At 41.0% G+C, this 24,165-nt stretch overlaps 2 protein-coding genes and 1 non-coding gene across 4 annotated transcripts in view; all 3 read left to right on the top strand.

The window, feature by feature from the left end:
- The window catches only part of LOC135713118 (uncharacterized), a 97,147-nt gene extending 86,366 nt beyond the window's left edge, over nt 1-10,781 (top strand). For both annotated transcript variants that reach the window (XM_065236229.1, XM_065236228.1), the window contains exons 14-16: nt 6,779-7,943; nt 8,001-8,068; nt 10,466-10,781. In XM_065236229.1, coding sequence (XP_065092301.1) covers nt 6,779-7,943; nt 8,001-8,068; nt 10,466-10,513 — 1,281 coding nt within the window. In that variant the 3' untranslated portion in view covers nt 10,514-10,781. The remainder of the gene's footprint in view (nt 1-6,778; nt 7,944-8,000; nt 8,069-10,465) is intronic.
- Nucleotides 10,782-15,024: 4,243 nt separating this feature from the next.
- On the top strand, nt 15,025-20,814 carry LOC135713113 (uncharacterized). Its single transcript, XM_065236223.1, has one exon. The coding sequence runs from the start codon at nt 15,025-15,027 to the stop codon at nt 20,812-20,814; it is 5,790 nt and encodes a 1,929-aa protein (XP_065092295.1).
- Nucleotides 20,815-21,363: 549 nt separating this feature from the next.
- On the top strand, nt 21,364-21,444 carry LOC135713125 (U6atac minor spliceosomal RNA). The gene has a single exon (XR_010518706.1). It is a non-coding gene; the product is annotated as a U6atac minor spliceosomal RNA (small nuclear RNA).
- Nucleotides 21,445-24,165: the final 2,721 nt, after the last annotated feature.

Here is a 24,165-nt window from a genome sequence, read left to right as displayed (position 1 = left end):
TCGCACTCGGTGGTTGGATTGCCCTTTTACAACTGTGTTAGACAGGTCATCATGCAACCGTGATCGCTCCCTTGCGATGTTCTTCTTCGGGTCCTGGATGAGAGTATCTCCCACTCTCTTATCACCGTAACCGTTGTCCGCAAAACTCACCACCGCAGAACCATACGAGTGACGTCAGAGTTATCCCACTCTCGATTAATCTGCACAATCTGATCGTGTGGAACAATGACGATGGAAGAATCAGTTTCTGCAGCCTATTGTAGCGGACCTACAGCTGATACAGGGTTGTAGTTCGATGGGATGGGATTGATTCTACTCGTAAACAGGTTTTTTTTTTGTAAATTAAACATTTGATTGACGACGAATAGATAAATAAAAAATTTCAATTTAACCCTATTTTTCACAATCACTTTCTGGTCATATTTTCGTAATGGATTGACAAAACTGGAAAAGTATCGGTTTTTGCTTATTACTGATACAGACGATTTCTAACGAAGATCCCTCAATATCCAAAATAACCAAACAAGGTTTACTTATTATATTAATAGACGAAACCAACATACACTTTCAAAGTGTTTTATGTTACTTCATACGCGAAGTTAGCGATTTTCAGAGTTGGTTGGAAATGCTAACATGAGGCTTTAGTGTGATAATTTATTAGCTAGAGAATGATCTTTATAAAAGGGTAGGTGGATAGTTCCGTTAGAGTACGGCAATATGAAAATTGAATAGAAGTGAGCGAAGGGCCATTAATGCGACAGTATAAAGTCAAACGCACATCTTTTGCTTAACCCGTACGATGTACGCGGAGACTTGAAGTATGTCTATGTCTACAGGCCATATGGTACATTTTCTCACTATGAACCTGTAATTTCTAGCCTATCTGAACTATTTAATAAATGGAAACCATAACATGGGTTACGCTCCTCCTAAGCGGGCCCTCCGCATCCTATCTCTGTCTTATCTCAAATGCCAATGGTTTGAATGTATCAATATATACATTGGAAATGACGTTCAATCAAATAAACCCATACCTCACTCACTTGGCCAGGCTTCAGACTCGTCCAGTGGGCAGTGCGCTCTGCACTCCAAGTTCCCTTTCTTTGAAATTCACCCCAAATTTTATATTTTACCCCCTTGAGTGTTGATTAATCACCATGAAACATTGTGAAAGAGCACGGACTTGAGGTTACTAGAGTATTAAAAAATCTAAGTCCTATTTAGGATTTTATCTGAAAAATCCAAATTTGGCCAACGCCCACCTTATTTTATTATGTCTAATTATTATAAATAATTTCGATTTTCGATACATCAGCACAGAACTTTCAATAATATAGGAGCACCGCTCGGAACCCGTATAGAAGACTGAATCACAAAAGGCCGAAAATATTCTAAGGTACCACAAAAGGCCGAAAATCGAAAAGGCCTAAAATCAAAAAGGCCGAAAGCCAGAAAGGTCGAAAATCTAATTTTTTTACAAACTTGTTGAAAATGCTTCTAATATGCATGTCCATGTAAACCCTCCCCTTGGCTAGTTTTTGCACCTTGTTGCTGGTGGGCGGGCTTAATTTCATGCTTTTTAGTGGAGTGTTGGAGACGGTAGGTTTATGGCCGGCGTTGCTGGCTCATGCCGCGATAAAATGGCGCCATGGGCAGGCAATGGGGATTACTAAGCTTCCCCTCTGATGAACCACTGCATGAGAGAACCAAAGATCTAGTCTAGCAGTGATAGTATCACACTTGTTACTTTTTTGATTGAGAGCCGCGTCGTAGTACGCTTACGTATAGGCACTGACGTTGGGTGCGATACTGGCGGGTTTTGCCGCAAATCACTCTTTTTTTTTTCTTTTTTTTTACGCAGATAGATTTATTTGGGTTTGCAAGGGAATAATACTATTGAAGGTATTACTCAGGGAACAATGCTAAACACCATTTTTGTACATGGTATTGTAACAAAGAGAAGCATTTTAGTCACTTGAACGAACAAAGATATAATAAATATATGTCAAAGCCAGAAGTACTTGAAACACGTTAAATTTTAGTTTAAAAGCATGGGTTATGATTGTGTAGGTAGGTAGAGATTTCAGTTATTTTTTAAATAAGACTAAATAATCATCAAATGAACTTCAATTAGAGAATTCAGAAAGTTAATTGACATAATATGAGATAGGACGCGGGGAGTCCGCTTAGGGAGGCAACTAGCCTTTAGAGTTGTATAATAAATCTTTCTATTTAGTATATTTGGTAATTACAGGCAATGTCAATAGCAATCATATCTTCAATCAGGTGCTCACGAATAAGTGAAGTTTTAGGAAAGGTGTGTTAAATATGTTGATAGGTTTGAAATAAGAATTAGGATTGTTCTGCTTTAGTTTTCGGTAAGGTATGATGTGTCAACTAAACCCTTTTGAGCAAATTTTCAAAAATTAAATTGATTGAGTTATTTATTGAAAGACACCTTCATTGAAACATTGCGTTGCGTTAGAAAACAGTATTCTATTCTAGCGAAAATTGACAAGTCATTCATCTAACATAGTAGTAGTAGCAGTGTCGCATAATCTTATAACAATTGCTGCAAATAGTGCTGGAGGGGGCGGCAGGGCTGAATACGGATCAAAACTGACATAACTCTTAACACTAAAATGATCCCGGAACTATACACTTATCCATTGCACTTTTAGTTATATATTAGTTTTATTTTCCTACTAATTTATCTATGCTTCTTTCTATTGTTTGGATCAAGTACAACTAATACTAATCTACCTTTATGTATGATTTGCTCCCTTTTAACCCATTATCTTTATGAATGGCGAATCATAAAACAAGCTGGAATTCAAAGAAATAACCTAACTCAATGGACTAAGGATAAGGAATAAAAACACTTCGAACAGGATATCAAACAAATTCAGGACCAATCCAAATGAGACCAGAAACCAACAAGGCATCGGGGCGTTATATACTCGGAGAGGTATTTGATAAATAATCAAAAAGTGGTAACTTAAAATCATAGTGGAGCCAAGGATCATGAGAGGTAATTGTCAATAAGTCATTAATTAGTAGAAATCTCGATAACTTTTTCAGAGGAACGTGGCGTGGCTGGTGGCTCGTCGATTTGGCGTGGCTGGTGGCTCGCCCACGCATGCTAGCACTACCATCAGATAGGGAAATTTTCCTCTACCTGCTAGTGGTGTTGGTAGGCTTTTGCGAGCTACCAGTTGCGCCGGATCGACGATTGGATGCATTGTTTGCAGGAGCTGATGCGACCATATTATCGTATAATTGATATTACTACTTCTATTCAATTTTCATACTGCCGTACTCTAACGGAACTATCCATCTACCCTCTTCTAAAGATCATTCTCTAGCTAATAAATCATCACACTAAAGCTTCATGTTAGCATTTCCAACCAACTCTGATATTACTATTTTATATATCAATGAACAGAGTAACAGAACGAGTTAAAAAACAGATGGGGAAGGACAATAGACACAAGTTGACACAATACACAAGACAAAATGACAAAATAAGTGACAAATCTTTGTTCGCTGATGACACAGGCATTTCCGCTAAAGGAAGAAGTCTTCGTGTTATTTGCAGCAGACTGCAGAAAAGTTTAGATATTTTCTCTTCTTATTTACAAAAATGGAAGATTTCTCCCAACGCTTCCAAAACTCAACTTATAATATTTCCACATAAGCCTAGAGCTTACTTTTTGAAACCTAGTAGTAGTCACATAGTCACTATGAACGGAGTTCCAATTTCCTGTGAAATACCAAGTGAAATATCTTGGATTAATACTTGACCAAAAATTAACTTTTAAAGATCACATTGAGGGCATTCAAGCTAAATGTAACAAATATATTAAATGTTTGTATCCTCTTATAAACAGGAAATCCAAACTTTGCCTGACGAATAAACTTCTAATATTTAAACAAGTTTTTAGACCGGCCATGCTTTACGCTGTGCCAATATGGTCTTGTTGTTGCACTACCAGGAAAAAAGCACTTCAAATGATTCAGAACAAAGTTCTGAAAATGATTTTGAAGTTGCCTTCCTGGTACAGTACTACCGAGGTACATAGAATTTCGAATGTTGAGACTTTAGAACAAATGTCCAACAAAATAATTAATAATTTCAGGCAAAAATCGTTGCAATCCTCAATTGCAACGATTAATTCCCTTTATACTTAGATAAGATTTAGTTTTAGTTTTTAGTTTTAAGCTATCAATTGTTATACTGACATGCAGGTTAAAAAACCTGTTTAAAATACTGAATTGCCAAGACATGAACAATGTAAAAACACTTAGATATATATCATAACAATTAAGGCTGGTACGTTACTGCAGTAACTGGAGCACCTAGGTTAAAATGAAATGTAATTTATTTTGAATTTGAAACAAATAAAGAGTTAAAAAAAAAAAACAAAATAAGTGACAGAAGACAAGACTGGGACAAAAATCAACCGTTTAAAAAAACAAGAATGCGCAATTATATTATCAAAACTATTTGGATCAAGACAAAAACAACAGTGACCAAACGGGGACCATAGTCTAGGAACGTCTGTGTGTTGATTTAAAATAGAGGCTCATAGAAGCAAAATTTATCAATAAAAGGGGTCCAGTGTAGAGTTTAGGCAAGTGCTGACACTGTGATCACTACAAAAAAAAATGCCTCTCCATGTAAACCTATCAAAATTCAATTACATGTCTAAGATAATAATGGAAATGTAACATTAGCCCAAAATCTCTGGAATATTATAAGATATGCAGTCAAGAAAACAAACATTGCATTCACTATATTACATTTTACTGATCCGCTGGTTCTACAGCGAGCAATACACGTAACTGTTGCTAAAAGAACTTATGTTTCTATTTCACATGATTCCTGAATGTTATTTTCTAGTGAAAACCTGTCAAAACGTTAACTTTTACTAGGGTGCTCATATTGCCCCGTATGGTTGTTGATCGGAGCAAAAACTAAAAATTTTCAAACATAATAATTTATTGAGTCTATTATATTTTGTCCATATTTTGAACGTTGTATATTATCAAACATATTCCAATGCATGAGCATGATCACATCTATCATACATTTATGAATGTTTTTCATGTGTTATGATGTGTTCTTCTTAGGGGGACCATATTGCCCCATCTACCCTACTCAACATTCTGATTAGGTGGCGAGTTGCGCAAGCAGTCGAATGTGTGTAACTAGAACGTTCAGCAAAACGCACCAACAGCAATATCGCTGCTAACGAAAATTTTCGATTTGAGAATACCTCCCATATTGAATTTCATCATTGCGAAGCCACCTTATCGACGTTAAATAAATAAAGCTATCACTTTCTCTCTCATTCAGCCTCTGAAGCCTTTCTAATCATAAAAGAGAGCTTAACGACGTGTTCGGGGTATCATCCAAACCATTTGTAGGATAGTTTACCCATCCGGGATACTGTTCGTTTATGGAATTTGTTTATTAGGGTTGTCATTAAATCGTCGTTAAACACTCAAACAAACATAAAAATAAAGCTACCAAATTTTAAGTTTATTTTTTAATTTTCATTACGGAAATCAAATGGCTATTAAGTAGCTTCAATTACATTTTATTTCGAAGATTTATTGAAACTTTACTTTAATAATGTAATTTAATTTATTCAAAACAAATTAACAAAAGGCCGAAAAAACTCTGAACTTTGTCGCTTTCCCGAGTTTTTTTTTCGGCCTTTTGTGATTCGGCCTTTCGTAGTACGTACTCCATAGTTTCATGGGTGAGGTATAGCATTGAAAATATCAGTGGCGTCGCGTTACCTCACTTTTTACCTGTTCACAGGCATGGAAAATCATTTACATTAATTTCATGTATTCATTTACATTCATTTGTCTCTAACTTTTTTCATCAACAGCATTCCGCAAAGCAATGTCTTAAGCTTTTGTAGGTTTTATTATTAGCTACAACTTTTGTTAAGAACTAAAATCTGTATCTCTTATGCATAACGAATTAGAGCGGGCAGAACTCGTTACTGTTTTTCAGTGAATGTAAAATACATTCACTGAAAAACAGTAGTGGATTCTGTTTGCTCTGGTTCGTCATGCATAAGAGATACGGATTTGAGTTTTTAACAAAAATTGTAGCTAATAACAAAACCTACAAAAATTCCTTAAACCATTTTGCGAAATTCTGTTGATGAAAATAGTTAGGGGCAAATGAATGTAAATGAATGCACAAAATGAATGCAAATGATTTTCTATGCCTGCCTGTTCAACAACTTTGAAAACGTTATTTAGGGTCATGTTTACATTCATATCAGTTTCAAAAGGCACAGGGTATTCTAGTTTCACTGATTTGTATCCATTTGATCCAATATTGTTTTGTTTGGTTACGTGTTGAGAGTTGTTGAACAGGTAGATTGAGGTTACGGCGACGCCACTGGAAAATATATGTATTTTCAAAATTATTGGGGGTGGCACTCTTGCCCTACCTGACCCTACAGATGAAGTCATTCCTCCTGCTGTCTTATTTCTTTACTTCTGCGATATTCAGGTGTTCATAGTTTTACGTTCGTCCGTTCGATCATCCCCCCGCAGCGCCACTGTATTTATGCTTTTGATTCTGCTAAAGTTGCCAGTCTTCTTGATATGTTCTTTTCGCCTAATAAACTATCATCTAATAACCTGGTGCTGCCTAGGAATATGCAAGATGAAATATCTTACAGCTGAAAATCACCATATAAAAAATTGCTTAACCATTATTTTCTCTTTTATGTTATAATATTTTTAGGAAAAGTCCCAACAAGTTACTGGATATGTTACTTTCTCAAACTTGGTGCTATCAAATAAACAAAATACAGTTCACGTAATCAATGGAATTCCAGTGAATGAGATTGTCTCTAGATCGTCGAATGAGCACCAGGTCATGGTTGAACCCAAACGTTTAAAAGGAACCATTCAGCTACTTGGACCTACGTCTATAATGACATGCAATGATTTCAACTTGCTCGATGCATACAAGTCGAGCTTTATGCTGCATGCCGCTGAGCTGTTTTTCAAAAAGTTGATATTTACCGCCGAAGGTACTTTGCAAAATGGATTGTCCATTGAATATACGCTAAATGGTATATCAGTGCAGAAAATGATGAAGCTCCGACTTTCCTCAGTAGAAGATCTATTGCCACTAATTCCAGTAATCAGAGAGCAACTATCCGTTTCAAGTGATGCGTATGTTGCTAATAGTGCAACGGAATCGCACATGTTATACATAGAAAACGTTCCTTTAGATGATGGGATTATTATGGTGCAAAGCACCGCAAGTCGACAATACAGTGAAAAATCTGATGCGTCCAGAACAATTAATTTGGATAATACCTGTATAAACGGTGTGAATCGTATCAACGTTACTGTTCACCAAAAGTCATCACGTGGCGACCAATTTTTCGCTAATACTTTGATAGATGGTGTTTTGATAAGATCGGAATGGAAAGAATTGCCGTACATCGAGGAGAACGAAATTTTGATTGTATCATTGGTGGAGATAAAAGGAAAATCTGTTCTAGTTATACTTGTGCACAAGAATAAAGAGCTTAGTGTTCTGCAAGAACTTCCACTAAATACATTCGGTGCCGAATTTTATTTGGTTTCCGCTAACGATACGTCACTCTTACTGGCCGTATCCGATTCTCTACAACTTCAATTGCATACGCTGATTCCTAAGCTCAAACTGTACTATTACGATCCAATTGCGATGCGGTTCATAAACTTCAAAACGTTCAGTGGTAGCTATAATGCTGTTGTGGCCGTAAATGTCGAGGAAATGATTATGATAGCGATTTCGGAGAAAAGTTCCAACATTTTGGACATATTTGCAATGGACCATTCATACTCAACATTATATCAAAAGATCATTTTCGACTCAACCGTGGCTTCATTAAGAGCATTCAGATTACAAGGTAAATTTATCTTGGAAGCATTACTGGAGATTTTTAATGGTAGTTATTTCTCTACAGGGTTCCCGGCGCTACAGATATCTACGGTGGATAATTTGATTTACATATACGTTCACAATAGTCTTGAGGTGGGTACAACATAAGCATATTATTTTATTGTATAACACATTATTCAACAACATCATGCTAGAGGTGGCGGGTTGCTGGTCCTTTGACTGGCAAACTGGCATATAGGACCATAGAAGCTGCAATAAAATTTTTGACTTAAGTTCAAAATCTGTCCCTATCGTCTCATTTTTTGCGGACTATTTTGTTATCTAACTAATCAAAAAATCCTATTGTTTTGATATTTATCCTCCTTCTAACTAATCAATTGACAGTTCGTTCATTTAACCTCTTGTCTCTCTTCTAATCATTCGACGTTTGGTGAGTTGGCCCTTTTTGAATAATTCGATTTTTTGGCCATTCGATTTTTATCCCCCTTATTCCACGTTTTGTCTAGTTTTCGGTGCACAGGTCAATAATATTTACATTTTTTTGACATAACCCAAAACATCATGAGGGCAGTAGGTCTCCTTATAGTCGCTATATTTATAGTCTGGCGGATAGAATTACGATCTATCAAAAAGCGGAGCCCCGTAACGTGGGTAGATCACCTTTTCGTGGTACGTTACGAGATGTAAGATCTAAAGAGCCTGAATTTATAAAGAGGCGACATCTTATCCATTTGACAGGTCTTCTGCTCGATTGGAATGACTTTTCCTATGACTTTGACAGACAATCGATTATTCCAATTTTGACATGTCGTCTCTTTATAAATTCAGGCTCTTTAGTAAGATCTACCACCGATTCCTAGTCTTGACTACTTCAAACTAGGGGAACAGGATTTTACAGTAATCAAAGGAACACATCTTAGTCCTTGTTACTTTTTATGCCTTGTTGATAGTGATAAGTCCTCGGGTTGCGTGGACCGAGGATGATCTTGAAACAAGGAAAAAATGAGTTAGTTAGTCTTCACCTATGTGATTCCTAATCTTCTATTCGTTGTTTCCTAGTTTGAAGTGGTTAAGACTAGGGTTCTGATGCATGGTCATTATCGGTGTCATGTCTTGTTTTTTTTGCTAAGGAATCCAATTTTGACTGACAAAGGGGCGCGCCTTTGGAGGGTGTTTCAACACTCCGAAGGGTATAAATAGCGGGACCTTTCAATTAGAATCGATTCCTTGCGATAAAGGCAAGAATGACAACTGTATCAAAACCGAATACTTCATCATTTCTCAATAGTGATGGAGTAATACGACATGCACTAAACTAAGGACACGGGATATACTACAATAGATCAAATTACTGGTCGCAGTGGTTTTATGTCCCGAACAGAGGAAAAAAAAATCAAAAAGCGGAACCATTTCAATATATTTGTTGGACTATTGAAAAGGTACTATCAACTTTTATAAACAAAACGTTGATTATTCTTTCCTCGCCAATCGATCGCAAATAACCAGCAACATCGGATAGGGTCAACTTTCCCCAACCCAAAGATGGTGTTAGTTTGCATAGGCGAACCTTGAGTCACGAGAAAAGGGTTTCCGAAGTTTTGATCGCCATACTGCCGCTATTCGCATAACAGTCCTATGTAGATAGGAAATCCATAGGGCATGGGACTGTTATGCGAATAGCGGCAGCATAGCTGATGTGCTCTTTTCTGTTGTTGGTCGTGATTTGCTCGATTGGTTCCGCTATTTGACAGCTCAATTGGTTCCCGAGATTCTATCCGCCAGACTATGAATATAGCGACTATGTCTCCTACACTCAAAAAATAAATCACATTTCCAATGGAAAATATCCATTAGAATTTCACATAACTTTCATGTGATCTCATAATTGGGAATCTCACTACAAAATCACATGAACCTTATGTGTTCAATGAAATTTATGTGATTTATCACATAGAATTCATGTGAGCATATGAATGTTATGTGAATTTCAGATAAGAATCATTAATTTTGGAAAAAATATCATGTGCGTTCATAATGGAAACTATATGAAAACTTTTTTCGGTGTACACAGCAAAAAAAATGTAATATCGATCAACGTAATTTAAGCTGATATATGAAATAATGATGTAATAGCAAAAAGCAGATACAATATTACATCAATGGATGTAATTTTGTTCGCAAAATCGATGTATATCGTACAATGTGATATTACACAACCGATGAATTGACCTGGTTGCAGCAGTTTCGATGTAATATTCAACAACTTTTTTTGCTGTGTAGGATACCTGCATCATTTCTGTGTTCGTTATTATATGATGTGGCAAGCATACCTATCTCATATGTCCAGGAAAATCGAGAATCTTTCCATCCCGATAATTTCTTTGACAGAACCGGAAATGACCTCAGTATGTTTTTTTTTGCATAATAGTTGCACCTTTGCTAACTGGGAGGCTCAAACTTGTCCATAAACGCCTTTTATATGATAATGATAATAATAACTACCTAATTGTTATTTTTGATATTTTCCAGGGATGGAAGCAGCTTTCGTATGGCAGACTAGCAGCAGATATCAACTAGGATAGTGCTGACAGCATATTACATGGGGCAAATCAATGTATTGTTTTATATGCTTAGGTGTTCTTTAGCAGTTTATGATAGTTAAGTTTTGTTGTTATACAGATTTTTCTGTAATTAGTTTGTTGTTAATGGATAATTTTAAGTAAAAATTTACAGTACAAAGCGTGTTCTAGTGATTGTAAATTGGTGTTGTACACTTCTAATTAATTTCTGATCTAAGAAATACGCTTTAGCTTTGAAACATGAAACAGCTTTTTTTATTCCAGATTAATTGTTTTTTTTTTCATAGACTGTGATCTAGAAAGTTATCTAGGTCACAGAGTTATGGAAATGTTTCTTTATTCCAGAGGTTACGGAAGTTTCTATATTATATATCTCTAAAATTTAATGCCTTAAAATGGTCAATTAACGAGACTTTGAACATATTTTCTATATGTCTCAATTGTTCGGGCTAATGGATTAATGTAAGCTATCAGTTTCAATCTCACCACTACTGGACAGCATTGCGATTATAAGCAATATCGATTTTAAAAAAGAATACAGAAAAAAAAAATCGTGACCAGGTTCGGTAAAATAAAGGTTACGATTTTTTTCTACTAACGACATGTGTTGCAAAAATCAACCAATTCGTGATCTTAAATCAACTTAGTAAATAGTTTGTTTAAAAAAAATCGAGATTGAAAATTGAGTGCAGAGTGAGGAAATGGAATTGAACCGCGCACTTGTTTATTCAATTAATACTTAGTTCTTGAGAACAACATTATGGGATCCTTAAACCATTTAGGCGTTATGGGATCCTTAAACCATTTGCAGGGCTGTTACAACAGGCGCGGATTTCGCGATTTTCGCGGATTTGTCGCGGATTAGAAACTTTCAGTTGCGAAAATCGCGGAAACATAAAATAATGTAGCGAAAATGTGCTTTCACAAAAATTGTGGAATTCATTGTAACCTTTCCGGGACGGATTATTTTGTTGTTCATTTGGCTCTCAATTTTTTACCGATTCAAACCAAACACCCTGCAAATAATCGAGAAATGATCTCAAATCCATAAGTCACACCGGATTTACACGGGAATTACCTGAGGTCTGTCTAATGTGAGACATTTTCCTTTTTTTTTCAATGTGATCATAGCATTTTTCGTTGTCAAATCATAACCGAATCGTATATATGCCAGTAATTGTCATGTATACCGGATATTCTAGGTTCTTCAAATCGTTCTGGAGTTCAGTTGATTTGTTCTATTATATAAACCAAGAATCCAATATCGTCTGTATTATCGAAATATGTCCAAACAGATTCAAAGTGTCTATGTGGATTATACCCAAACTATTGCTACGTATACAAGATGTTATAGGTTCTGAAATCATTCTGGAGATCAGATTATTTTTCTACTAGATCATCCAAGACTAATTCAATATCTGTAGTATCGAAAAATGCCCAAACAAATTTACAGTGTCTATGTGGATCATGCCAACCTATTTCCGTGTATGCCAAATGCTCTAGGATTTCCAAATCGATAATTCAGTACTACAGATATGATTCTAGTCTTTGTTGATCTAGTAAAACAAATCATCTGAACTGCACGACGATTTGGAGAACCTAGATAATCTGGTATACGTGGAAATAATTAAACATTATCTATATAGGCACTATGAATCTGTTTGGGCATACTTCGATACTACAGACTTTATCCCAGTCATGGTTGATCTAGTAGAATAAATCATTTGAACTCCAGAACGATTTGGAGAACTTGAAACATCTGGTATACATGGCAATAGTTCATGCATGATCCACATAGACACTGTGCATCTGTCTGGAAATATTTCGATACTAAATACATTGTCCCAATCTCGGTTGATGTAGTAGATCTAATTATCTGAACTCCAGGACGATTTGAAGAACCTTGAACATCTGGATTACTCGGAAATAGATCATGCATGATCCACATAGACTCTTTGAATCTGATTGGACATTTTCCGATACTACAGACATTATTGCAGTCTTGGTTGATCTAGTAGAACAAATCAACTGATGTTCTAGACGATTTGGAAAACCTCTAATTTTCGGTATACATAGTAATAAGTCGTGCATGATCCACAAAGCCACATATATACGATTCGGTTCATATTAGAAAAAGTTAAAGGGTTATGACGGTATGAGGGTATGACGTAGAACCACACAAAATTGATGTTTTTCATGCATTTTTGACTATTATACATGCACGTTTTTTCAAGTCTCATTCCTCATTGTGGTGGACACGCCGTGATCCACCTTTAGCCGCTGACCTAGTCCTGCTTGATGCAGGACCTAGTGCCACGCCGTCCGAAGCGGTAATGAGCAGAGGCATGAGAGCAGCGCTGATTTATATCTTTTCAGGTTCATGCAGAATGATGTGCAACCAAGTGGTATTCGTTTATAATGGCTGGGTTTGGTAAAAAGGCTTATTTCATGAAATCAGTGATAAAATTATCATATGTACATTTTCAAAAGTTTAATTACAAAAAAAAATGGAAAAATATTTATTTCAACAGGTTTGTAATGTAGTATCCTATCGATTGGCGTATTTGGATTTTAATTTCATCTATAAATGACAATGTTACAAACGTTCAAAACCTAACACTCCTTCACCACACATATTTTTTGATTTGCAGCCCAGTATAAATAGTCGACAAAGACGTAGTTCTACGTCAAAAAAAATAATGAAAATGTCTCACCATTGGATAGAACCCAAGGAATATCTATGTATATACACATCTGCGACGTGACCAACAAGTGTGACTTATGAAACTCTGGTAATTTCTCGATTATGTGCAGGGTGTTTGGTTTGAATTGGTAAAAAATTGAGAAAACTAGAGCCAAATTAACAACAACATTTAGGGCAGTAAAATAGGCCAGAGACGCAAAGGTAATTTTCAAGAAAATTTGCATTTTAAATGAAAATGCATTATTTTTTCCTTCCCCTTAGCTAGTTTTTGCACCTTGTTGTTGGTGGGCGGGCTTAATTTTAAGCTTTATAGTGGAGTGTTGGAGACGGTAGGTTTATGGTCGGCGTTGCTGGCTCATGCAGCGATAGAATGGCGTCATGGGCAGGCGATGGGGATTACTAAGCTTCCCCTCTCTGATGAACCACTGCATGACAAAACCAAAGATCTAGTCCAGCAGTGATAGTATCACAATTGTTACTCCTTTATTTGAGAGCCGCGTTGTAGTACGCTTACGTATAGGCACTGACGTTGGGTGCGATACTAGCTGGTTTTGCCGCAAATCACTCTTATTTTATTTATTTTTACGCAGATAGATTTATTTGGGTTTGCAAGGCAATTGTACTGTTGAAATATTTCAGAAAGTGCCCAACAGTGCTCCTTCTATTCGCGTGACAAGCTTTCATTGTTGTTTTCATTGAGGTATTACTCAGGGAACAATGCTAAACACCATTTTGGTACATGGTAGGTTGTAACTAATCTTATATGTGCTTCATTTTGATTTGGGATAAGTGTTTGAACTATGACTCGGGATTTCCACTGTGGCGTGCTTCTATTGTGACATACTCATACTCATATTTTTGTGGTGCGACATAGTGGAAGCGTCCGAGCATAGTTGGAGCATATACCCTATGTAATTTAAAAATCAGCTAGGAAACTTACTTCAAAATGAAGCATTCGAACTAAGATATAATAAAAAAGGTAGGGTAGAGAACTACTTCGGGCTAATCGCCCATTTTGGGCCTATAGAGTAGAAAACTTCAAATAAATCCATGATTTCAGAGTTAAAAAGTCAATTATGCGTTTGGTACGATACTTTATTTAATAAGGTACGGAACGAAGTCAATGAGAACGCGTGATATGAAGGTTTACACCCATTATTCCCAAAAACAAAAAAAGCGCTCCGATCGAATCAATTTGTATCTTCATTAGATAGGCCGAAGTGAATTCATTGGCGTTTCAATGCGTTAGGCCGAGTTTAGAATCCGTAGACCGAGTTTGGCGTCAAGAAGCAGTGTTGAGGCACCGGTGACGTCATCACCGAACGCGCAGCTACCAACACACGCGCAGTCGTCGGGCGTACCTGAGTGCGGATAGCCGACCCGAATCAAACGGTCAAAAACGTAAACATAGCAACATAAGTAAACATTAGTGGATGGAAATAGTCGATTGTAGTTGAATGAAGCGATTTAGTGAATTTATGGTGAAATTGATCAGTAGAGGGCATAATTAGTTAGTTAAGTGGAATCGTTTGTGAATTGCGGTATTAAAGAAGTAAGTTTGTATGGAACAATTAGATTAAAAATGTGAAATTCATAATTATTGTTGTAGTCAGGCAAATAACACGGCACTAGCAGACACAAAAGGAGAAAACACGGTGAAGTGAAAACTATTCATGTGAGTTTTGTAGATTAAACCAAAAATTAACAATTAACTGAATACAAACTAATCTTACAGTTTTGAGCTGCTGTAAATCAACGCTGCTGCAAAAAAAGAGTTTTCATTAGTGATCCGAACATCCTCAAAAATGAATAGATCTAAAGGGGATGGATCTAACCTCAATCCGGATGAGACGGCGTACAACTGCGCGATTTGTACACGTCCGGATCATGAGGACGATCATATGGTGTACTGCGAAGGCTGCACGAAATGGTTCCACTTCAGTTGTGCCGGAGTTGGATCGGCCGTGGAATACGACGAGAACTGGAGATGTTCATCGTGCTGTGAAAAAGAGCCGGATGATAGTGATTCGGAAGATGATGTTGACGATGACGATGTTATTCCCGTTGACGATAGTGTTGACGGCCAATCCAAAGCGAAGGAAGCGAAGGTCAGTGCAAAATCTAACCCGGACGACGAAAAGGAGATTGTGAAAGCAATGGAAGCGGTGAAGAAGCAGAAAGAGCGTCTGAAGAGGAAGATGGAGCAAAAGTTGGCATTGGCTAAAGCGCAGATGGAACTGGAGAAAAAGAAGAAGCGTGAAAGTTCCAAAGGAACGAAGTCATCAGGAGGAAAACTACGCGTTAGCTCCACACCGATAGTCGATCCAAAGCCGTCTACATCCACGGAGGGAATGAAGAAGAAGACAACTAAGGTTAAGTCAGTACCTGTTGTAAAGAAGCCAGCAAAGGAAGAAGAGGAGGATGAAAGTGATAGTGACGACGATGGTTCGAAGGTGAGTTCGCAGGATGAACAGTCGGACGATTCTAACGAGGACAGTAGCAGAACATGTTCTGAAGACGAGGAAGAAGACAAGGATCTAAAGAAGAGTAAGCGGAAGAACAAACAGGATGAAGAAAACCCAACGAAGGCGCAGATATCGGCACGACAGTTCCTTTCGCGAAAGCTGCCTACCTTTACAGGTCGGCCAGACGAGTGGCCAATATTCATCAGCAGCTACAACACCACGACGAAGGCTTGCGGATTTTCGAATTTGGAGAACCTTGCTCGTTTGCAGGAGAGCTTGCGAGGCCCTGCACGGGAGGCAGTTTGTAGTCGGATGTTGTTGCCAGAAGCAGTTCCGCAAATCATTGAAACGTTGCGGATGTTGTACGGGCGACCGGAGCAGTTGCTGAACACGTTGCTTGTGAAGGTGAGAAAGGCAGATTGCCCGAAAGCGGACCGGCTGGGTACGTTCATCAGCTTTGGGATGGTAGTACAGCAATTATGCGACCATCTCGAAGCAACAAAGCTTAACGACCACCTGGTGAATCCTCTCCTCATCCAGGAGTTAGTCGAAAAGCTACCACCGGGGACGAAAATGGACTGGGTTCGGTTCAAGCGGCAACACGAAAGGGTAACGCTGCGGACGTTGGCCGACTTCTTGTCCGAACTGGTGTCTACTGCTAGCGAAGTGACTGGGATCGTCGATATGCCATCGAATCCGACTGGTAATCGTTCCGGTAAGGCAAAAGGAGGAAGACCGAAAGAGAACGAGAGCCACATCAACTCACACAGCGAAGAATCGTTCGCAGAAAGAAAGCCGTGTCCAACGTGCGGAGGCACAGATCATCGGCTGAGAAATTGCGACGAATTTCGGAAGATGGGAGTTCAACAGCGGCTGGAAGTTGTCGAACGTTTCGATCTATGTCGATCATGCCTGAACGCCCACGGGAGGAGTAGGTGTAAAGCAAACATCCGGTGTAAAGTCGATAGGTGTCAAGGGCAACACAATACCATGCTTCATCAGCAGGTAACCGAAATGCGATCGGACTGCAACGCTCACAGTGTGAGTCTTCAGCTGCCGATACTCTTCCGGATGATTCCAGTGACGTTGAGCTTTGGAGAAAAGTCCATTAACATTATGGCTTTTCTCGACGAGGGCAGTTCGTTTTCGTTGGTGGAAAGTTCCATCACGAACCAGCTGAAGGCGACTGGGAAACCACAGCCACTACGGGTAACCTGGACCGCTGGAATGACGAGACTAGAACGAGAGTCAATGCTGCTGAATCTGACGATATCTGCCGTCGGATCGAAGGAACAGTTTCCGATGGAAAAAGTACACACCGTGAAGGAGCTCAAGTTGCCAGCACAGTCCTTGAACTACCAGGAATTGGTGCAGCGTTACAGCCATCTTCGAAACCTTCCGGTGGCTGAATATCCGAACGACTCGCCGAAGATCTTGGTAGGTTTGAAGCATCTTCACTTATTCGCACCTATTGAATCTCGGATCGGTCAAGCAGGAGAGCCGATAGCTGTCAGATCCAGTCTTGGCTGGACGGTGTATGGCCCACAAGAAGGAGGCAGTCTGCGGACTGCATACGTTGGCCATCATTCATGCGCTGGGGTGTCCAATCAGGAGTTGCACGATCTGCTGAAGTCGCACTATGTACTCGAAGAAGCAGGAGTGTCGGTGGAAGTTTTGCCTGAATCAGCTGAAGATCAACGGGCCCGCGAGATTCTGGAAAGGACAACGAAGCGAGTTGGGGACAGGTTCGAAACGGGACTGCTGTGGAAGGAAGATGATCCATCGTTTCCGGACAGTTATCCAATGGCAGCACGCCGGATGAAGAGCTTGGATAAACGCCTCTCGCAGAGTCCACAACTGCAACAAAACGTTCGGAACCAACTCATCGAGTATCAAAGCAAGGGATACTGCCACAAAGCGACGGTTGGAGAACTAAATGAGACCGACCCCAAGAAGGTGTGGTATCTTCCCCTCAACATCGTGATCAACCCGAAGAAACCTAATAAACTCCGGCTGGTATGGGATGCTGCTTCCGCTGTTGGAGGTGTCTCGCTGAATTCAAAGCTGCTTAAAGGTCCTGATTTCCTCACATCGTTGCCGTCGGTAGTGTGCAAGTTCCGGCAATACAGTGTCGGGTTCGGTGGAGATATCCGAGAGATGTTCCACCAACTGAAGATACGACTGGAGGATAGGCAAGCTCTGCGGTTCATGTTCGACGGCGAGGTCTATGTGATGGACTGCGCGATATTCGGAGCGACATGTTCGCCGAGTCAGGCTCTCTTCGTGAAAGATCGCAACGCCAGTGAATTTATGTTGCAGTTCCCAGATGCCGTGGATGCGATTGTCAACCGACATTACGTGGATGACTACTTTGACAGCACAGAGACCGTCGAGGAGGCGGTGAAAAAGGCAACCGAGGTCCGGTACATCCACTCAAAGGGCGGTTTCGAAATCCGAAACTGGGTATCAAATTCAAGCGAGGTACTTCAGCAACTAGGTGAGTCGAAATCGAACCAAATTGTCCATTTCAATACCGACAAGGCTACGGGTTCCGAGCGGGTTTTGGGTATTGTCTGGGACCCTCAAGAGGACGTGTTTACGTTCGCGTTGCAGCTGCGAGAGAATCTGCAACCGTACTTGTCCGGAGACGAGCGTCCGACCAAACGAATCGTTTTGAGCATCGTGATGAGTCTGTTCGATCCGTTAGGCCTGCTGACGATGTTCACCATCCACGGTAAGATGCTGATACAGGACTTGTGGCGTACAGGTTGTGAGTGGGATGAGTCGATCGACGATGAGAGTTTCGAAAAGTGGCAAAGATGGACAGCGCTGTTACCGGATATTGAGCGAGTGAAAATTCCCCGTCACTATTTCGGTGGTGGCGAATCACTGGACTACGAATCACTGCAACTCCACGTGTTCGTAGATGCCAGTGCAGGTGCATATGGATGCGTGGCATACCTTCGAATGCTAGTAGATGGGATTCCTCGGTGTACTTTGGTGCAAGCCAGGTCCAAGGTGGCACCGCTGAGGCAGTATTCGACGCCACGTTTGGAGTTGATGGCAGCAGTGCTTGGAGCAAAAATGGCCGAAACCGTAAAGAAAAATCACAGTTTGCGCATCAACCGTGTACAGTTCTGGACGGATTCAAGTACGGTGTATTCCTGGATCGTGTCGGATCACCGGAAATACAAAGTGTTCGTCGCATACAGAATCGGCGAAATATTGAGCAAGACGAACCCGTCGGATTGGCGCTGGATCCGCACAAAGCTAAACATAGCGTATGATTTGACCAAGTGGAAGGAAGGAACCAGGATCACATCGAACAGCCCGTGGTTCATGGGTCCTAAGTTTCTGTACGAGACGGAGGATACGTGGCCACATCCGGAGCCACCGAGACCGAACGTGAAGGAAGAGTTACGTGCCAGTTTACTGTTCCACAGTATCGAGATCGCAAGGCCGCTGATCAACTGTAGCCGCATTTCGAAGTGGAATATTGTAGTCCGAACGGTGGCGAACGTTCTTAGGTTCGTGTCGAACATTCGCCGGAAGCAGCGAGGTTTGCCAATTGAATCGCTACCAGCTGATCCCAGGGTAGTGAGATTAGGTAGAGGGTCCGTATCAGCAGTAGAACGTCCGTTTTCGAGGGAGGAGTACCAAGAGGCGGAGCGCCATCTGTGGAAAATGGCGCAAGGCGAATCGTTCGCAGACGAAGTGAAGACGTTAGCTAGATGCAGAGAAGGGAAGTACGAAGCCATTGATCGTTCCAGTGATATTTTCAAGCTGTCGCCTATTCTGGACGAGCATAATGTGATGCGAATGGATGGCAGAGTGCAGGAGGGAGAGTTCGTTCCGTTTGAGCTACAGTTTCCGGTAATCCTGCCAAAGGGGCACCCGGTGACGGTCAAGCTGATAGAACACTATCACCAGCTGTTCGGTCACGCGAACCGGGAAACTGTAGTGAACGAGTTGAGACAACGTTTTTACATCCCAGGAGTCCGCAGAGAGCTGGAAAGAGTTGCGAAAAGCTGTATGCGGTGCAAGGTCCAGAAATGCAAACCGGTGATTCCAAGAATGGCTCCGCTTCCGAATCAACGAACCACTCCTTTCGTTAGACCGTTCAGCTACACCGGAGTTGACTTCTTCGGTCCAATCAACGTAGTGGTTGGACGACACACAGAAAAGCGTTGGTGTGCTCTTTTCACTTGCCTTGGAACTAGAGCCATCCATCTTGAAGTCGTCCATAGTCTGTCGTCACAGGCATGTCTAATGGCCATCCGACGTTTCGTTTGCAGGCGTGGAGTTCCCATTGAGTATTTCTCTGACAATGGGACAAACTTCGTAGGCGCAAGCAAGGAGATCGTGAAGGAGATCAAAGCGAACTGTTCTGAGGAGCTAACGAGTTCAAGGACCCGATGGAATTTCAATCCACCATCGGCACCACACTTCGGCGGAGTGTGGGAACGACTCGTCCGTTCGGTCAAAGAAGCGGTGAAGGTGTTGGACGATGGGCGTAAACTGACGGATGAGATACTCCAGACTACGTTAGCTGAAGCAGAGGACATGGTGAACTCCAGACCTCTAACCTATATTCCTCAAGAACCGGGGAATACTGGTTCGATAACTCCCAACCATTTTCTGAGAGGGCTTTCGTCAGGCGAAATGGGAGGTTGTGTACTACCGACCAACGAAGCTGAGGCGCTACGGGACAGCTACAAAAGGTCGCAGATGCTGGCTGACCGTATATGGAAACGGTGGTTGGCTGAGTACCTTCCGTTCATCAACCGGCGATCGAAGTGGCATAGCGAACAGAACCCACTGGAAGTAGGCGAAGTCGTGTTTGTGGCAGACGACGACAATCGAAAGTGCTGGGTTCGAGCAGTAGTAGAGGAGGTCATCCAAGGAGCCGATGGAAGAATTAGACAAGCAGTGGTGCGCACAGCAAAAGGAACATACAGGCGTCCGGTGGCAAAGCTTGCGGTGCCGGAGATACGTGTTAGTAAATCTGGCTCCAGCGGAGAGCCTACGCCAGTGTTACGGGGAGGGGCTGTTGAGGCACCGGTGACGTCATCACCGAACGCGCAGCTACCAACACACGCGCAGTCGTCGGGCGTACCTGAGTGCGGATAGCCGACCCGAATCAAACGGTCAAAAACGTAAACATAGCAACATAAGTAAACATTAGTGGATGGAAATAGTCGATTGTAGTTGAATGAAGCGATTTAGTGAATTTATGGTGAAATTGATCAGTAGAGGGCATAATTAGTTAGTTAAGTGGAATCGTTTGTGAATTGCGGTATTAAAGAAGTAAGTTTGTATGGAACAATTAGATTAAAAATGTGAAATTCATAATTATTGTTGTAGTCAGGCAAATAACACGGCACTAGCAGACACAAAAGGAGAAAACACGGTGAAGTGAAAACTATTCATGTGAGTTTTGTAGATTAAACCAAAAATTAACAATTAACTGAATACAAACTAATCTTACAGTTTTGAGCTGCTGTAAATCAACGCTGCTGCAAAAAAAGAGTTTTCATTAGTGATCCGAACAAGCAGTGTTAGACTTTTAACACTATTCCGTTTGGTGCTAAACTGCGCTAGATTAAGAAAGACTAAGTGCGGGTTGTGCTTAATAGGCCGGGAATGAGGTAGTAAACCCTATAGGTCAAAATTTAAAGTGTGTCTTTTGAAAGGAGAGCAGGTTAGCACTCCCCTTGACAAGGATGGAACACACATTGGGCCGGGATGGCACAAAATTCTACAGTTCGCGTTTGGCTTTCAACGTTAGCAGTTCAGTTCGTACCGTGTTCTGTGTGTGCATTTTGTCTTCCCTTTATTTGTGCGTTCCGCCTCCCGGAACGTTGTCATCGTCGTGTTTGTGCGTTGAGGTTGTGTTTCAGAAATGCAATCGAAGTGTGCCGCCACCGCTATTAAGGTCCCCCCAAACTGGCGCGAATAATTCGCCGCGTTTTAAATGCATGGCGCCTTACGGAACCAAATCATCGCGGCAAGTTGACGCTGTTCGCGCGTTTTGGCAGCGTTTTTTTTGCGTTCATTTTCGATTCGCTGTCTGCAGCGTTTTTGCCGCCGAAGAAGCGTGGTTATTGTACCGAAAGTGATTTTCAGGTGATAAAACATGAAAAAAACGGAAACCTTAATGGAATTGGTTCGAAACTATTTTTTTCAAAGATGTCTGAACTTGTAAATTTAATGTACTGCTCCCTGAAATTTGATCAACATCTCAGACTATCAATGAAATTTCTACAATATTTCCATCTACAAAACTCCCTTGTTCGGGACTGTAACGGAAAAACGAAGTTCATTGACGGGACTGTAATCTCTTCGACAAGATTGCACTGCAGCCACACACTGTGACTCTGTGACCAAACGGACATAAAGGCAATACGGTTCCACACACTGTGGCACTATACAATCGGAAACGGCGGAACACGACGGTCACCCACTGTGACACTTCGGATCTTGGGAACGGAACCAACTAAAACTCAGTGCTACTATCTACTACTTTATTCTCTTCCGTCTAAATGACAGCTATCTGTTCTGCAGTAGAATCGTAGAATGCTAAAAGTAAAACTTCGCTGCTGTTCGTCGTCGTTCTCTCTTCGTAGCTTTTTTACCCATCGCAGCAACCGAGGGGCGTTTGAATGACAGTTAGAACTTACACCCCCCGTTGGAATGAAGATTTCAACATTCTTCTCTAGGAATCAGCTAAGAGGCGGTTGCGTGTTTTCGTGGATCAACACAACCATTCCCACTCGGATATTCGACGTTGTCTTCAAGTACTTCTTACGAGGCTGCTAAGTGTTGAGATAATCACGACTCCAAGCTTTCCAGAAATGATCTCTCATTAATTGCAGGTGCTGCCAGCGATCCAAACGATTCACGTTGAGGTCTTCCAGTGATGGTTCGGCAGGGGCAATAAGTGGACGACCGATCAGATAATGAGCTGGAGTTATTACATCGCAATCAGCTGGGTCGTTTGAGATGGCGAACAAAGGACGTGAGTTTAATACTGCTTCAATATCTGCCAAAACGATCGCAAACTCCTCTAACGTCAATTTGGAATTTCCAACGATTCTCTTCAAGTGTGTTTTTGCTGATTTTACCGCTGACTCCCAAAGTCCACCGAACTCAGGAGCGTCCGGCGGAATGAAGTGCCATTCTATCTCACGCGTTTGGCAGAACTGGTGGATTCCCTGGACCGTTTTCTGATTTGTGAACTGTACAAAGAGTTCGTTCATTTCATGATGCGCTCCTTTATAGTTTGTGGCGTTATCGGAATAAAGCCGCTGTACTAAGCTTCGACGACTGACGAATCTTTTCAATGATGCCAATGAGCTGCGTAGTGTCTTTCGGGTTGGTACGGAAACACCTCACACAGCTGCGTGTTACCTGCCTGATGGTAGAACGTGAGTTGAGCAGCCAGTATCTTTGCCGGATGGCATTGATCAAACCGGTCTGTCCAACATGAAGGAGCTCCCTGTGCATGCTTCGGACAAACATTCTTACCACTGGATCCTTATCGGGCAGGATAATAGGATGCTTAGATTCAAAGGGCAATGCTGACTTATCCAGACGTCCACCAACACGAAGTAAACCGTCCATGTACACTGGACGTTGGTTACCAATTCTCTTACATGATTCGCCTGACGAAGCTAGCTTGATCTCGTCGTTCAAATGAGTATGCTGAACAAATCTAAAGATTTCATCGCTTGCTTGGCGTAATTCGCAGACGGTTAAGTACGATTTCTTCACTCGTTGACACGGATCTTTCTTGCGACAGTTATCTAAAAACCTCCAAACATACCCCATGATTCGCTGAACCTTGCGGAAATCGCTGTAGAGATGCAAGAACTGGAACATAGAGGTGTCCACTTTGGCTAGTGCTGTCACAACGATCTTCATTTCGGGAAGTGGCTCAGGCGTAATGCTCTCTGCTATCTCCTTTTCATAGTTTGGATGTGTTAGAAATTCTGGGCCGTGTTTTCAAATACGCTTCTGGCTAAGAACTTCAGGTAACTGCCCCCTCGAACGATGTCAGCTGGATTATTCTTCGAACTTACGTACTTCCATTGATAATCCGCCGTGATACTACAGATCTCCGCTACACGGTTTCGCACGAAAATCTGGAGCTGGTCTAACGGTTTTTTCAACCACGCAAGAACGATGGTGCTGTCGGACCATAACACGACTTCACGGAATGCCATTTTCATCGCTGGAATCACCTTTTGCATCAGACGAGTCAAAAGTAATGCTGCACACAGTTCCTTCCTGGGAATCGATAGGTCATGGAGTGGCGCCACCTTTGATTTGCTTACCAACAACACAAGCTGTGCAGATCCATTCGGGAAAACACTTCGTACATAACAACAAGCACCGTAGCACCGTAGGCAACTGCAGACGCATCTGCGAATTCGGCGAATTCGTGCAGCTCGAAGGATACTGCGTTATCACTTGTTACTC

Source organism: Ochlerotatus camptorhynchus, unplaced genomic scaffold, assembly GCF_037179485.1.
Source record: "Ochlerotatus camptorhynchus isolate MF236.1 unplaced genomic scaffold, CSIRO-AGI_Acam_v1.1 ptg000538l, whole genome shotgun sequence".
Lineage (NCBI taxonomy): Eukaryota > Metazoa > Arthropoda > Insecta > Diptera > Culicidae > Ochlerotatus > Ochlerotatus camptorhynchus.
This window is presented reverse-complemented; position numbering and strand designations above follow the sequence as displayed.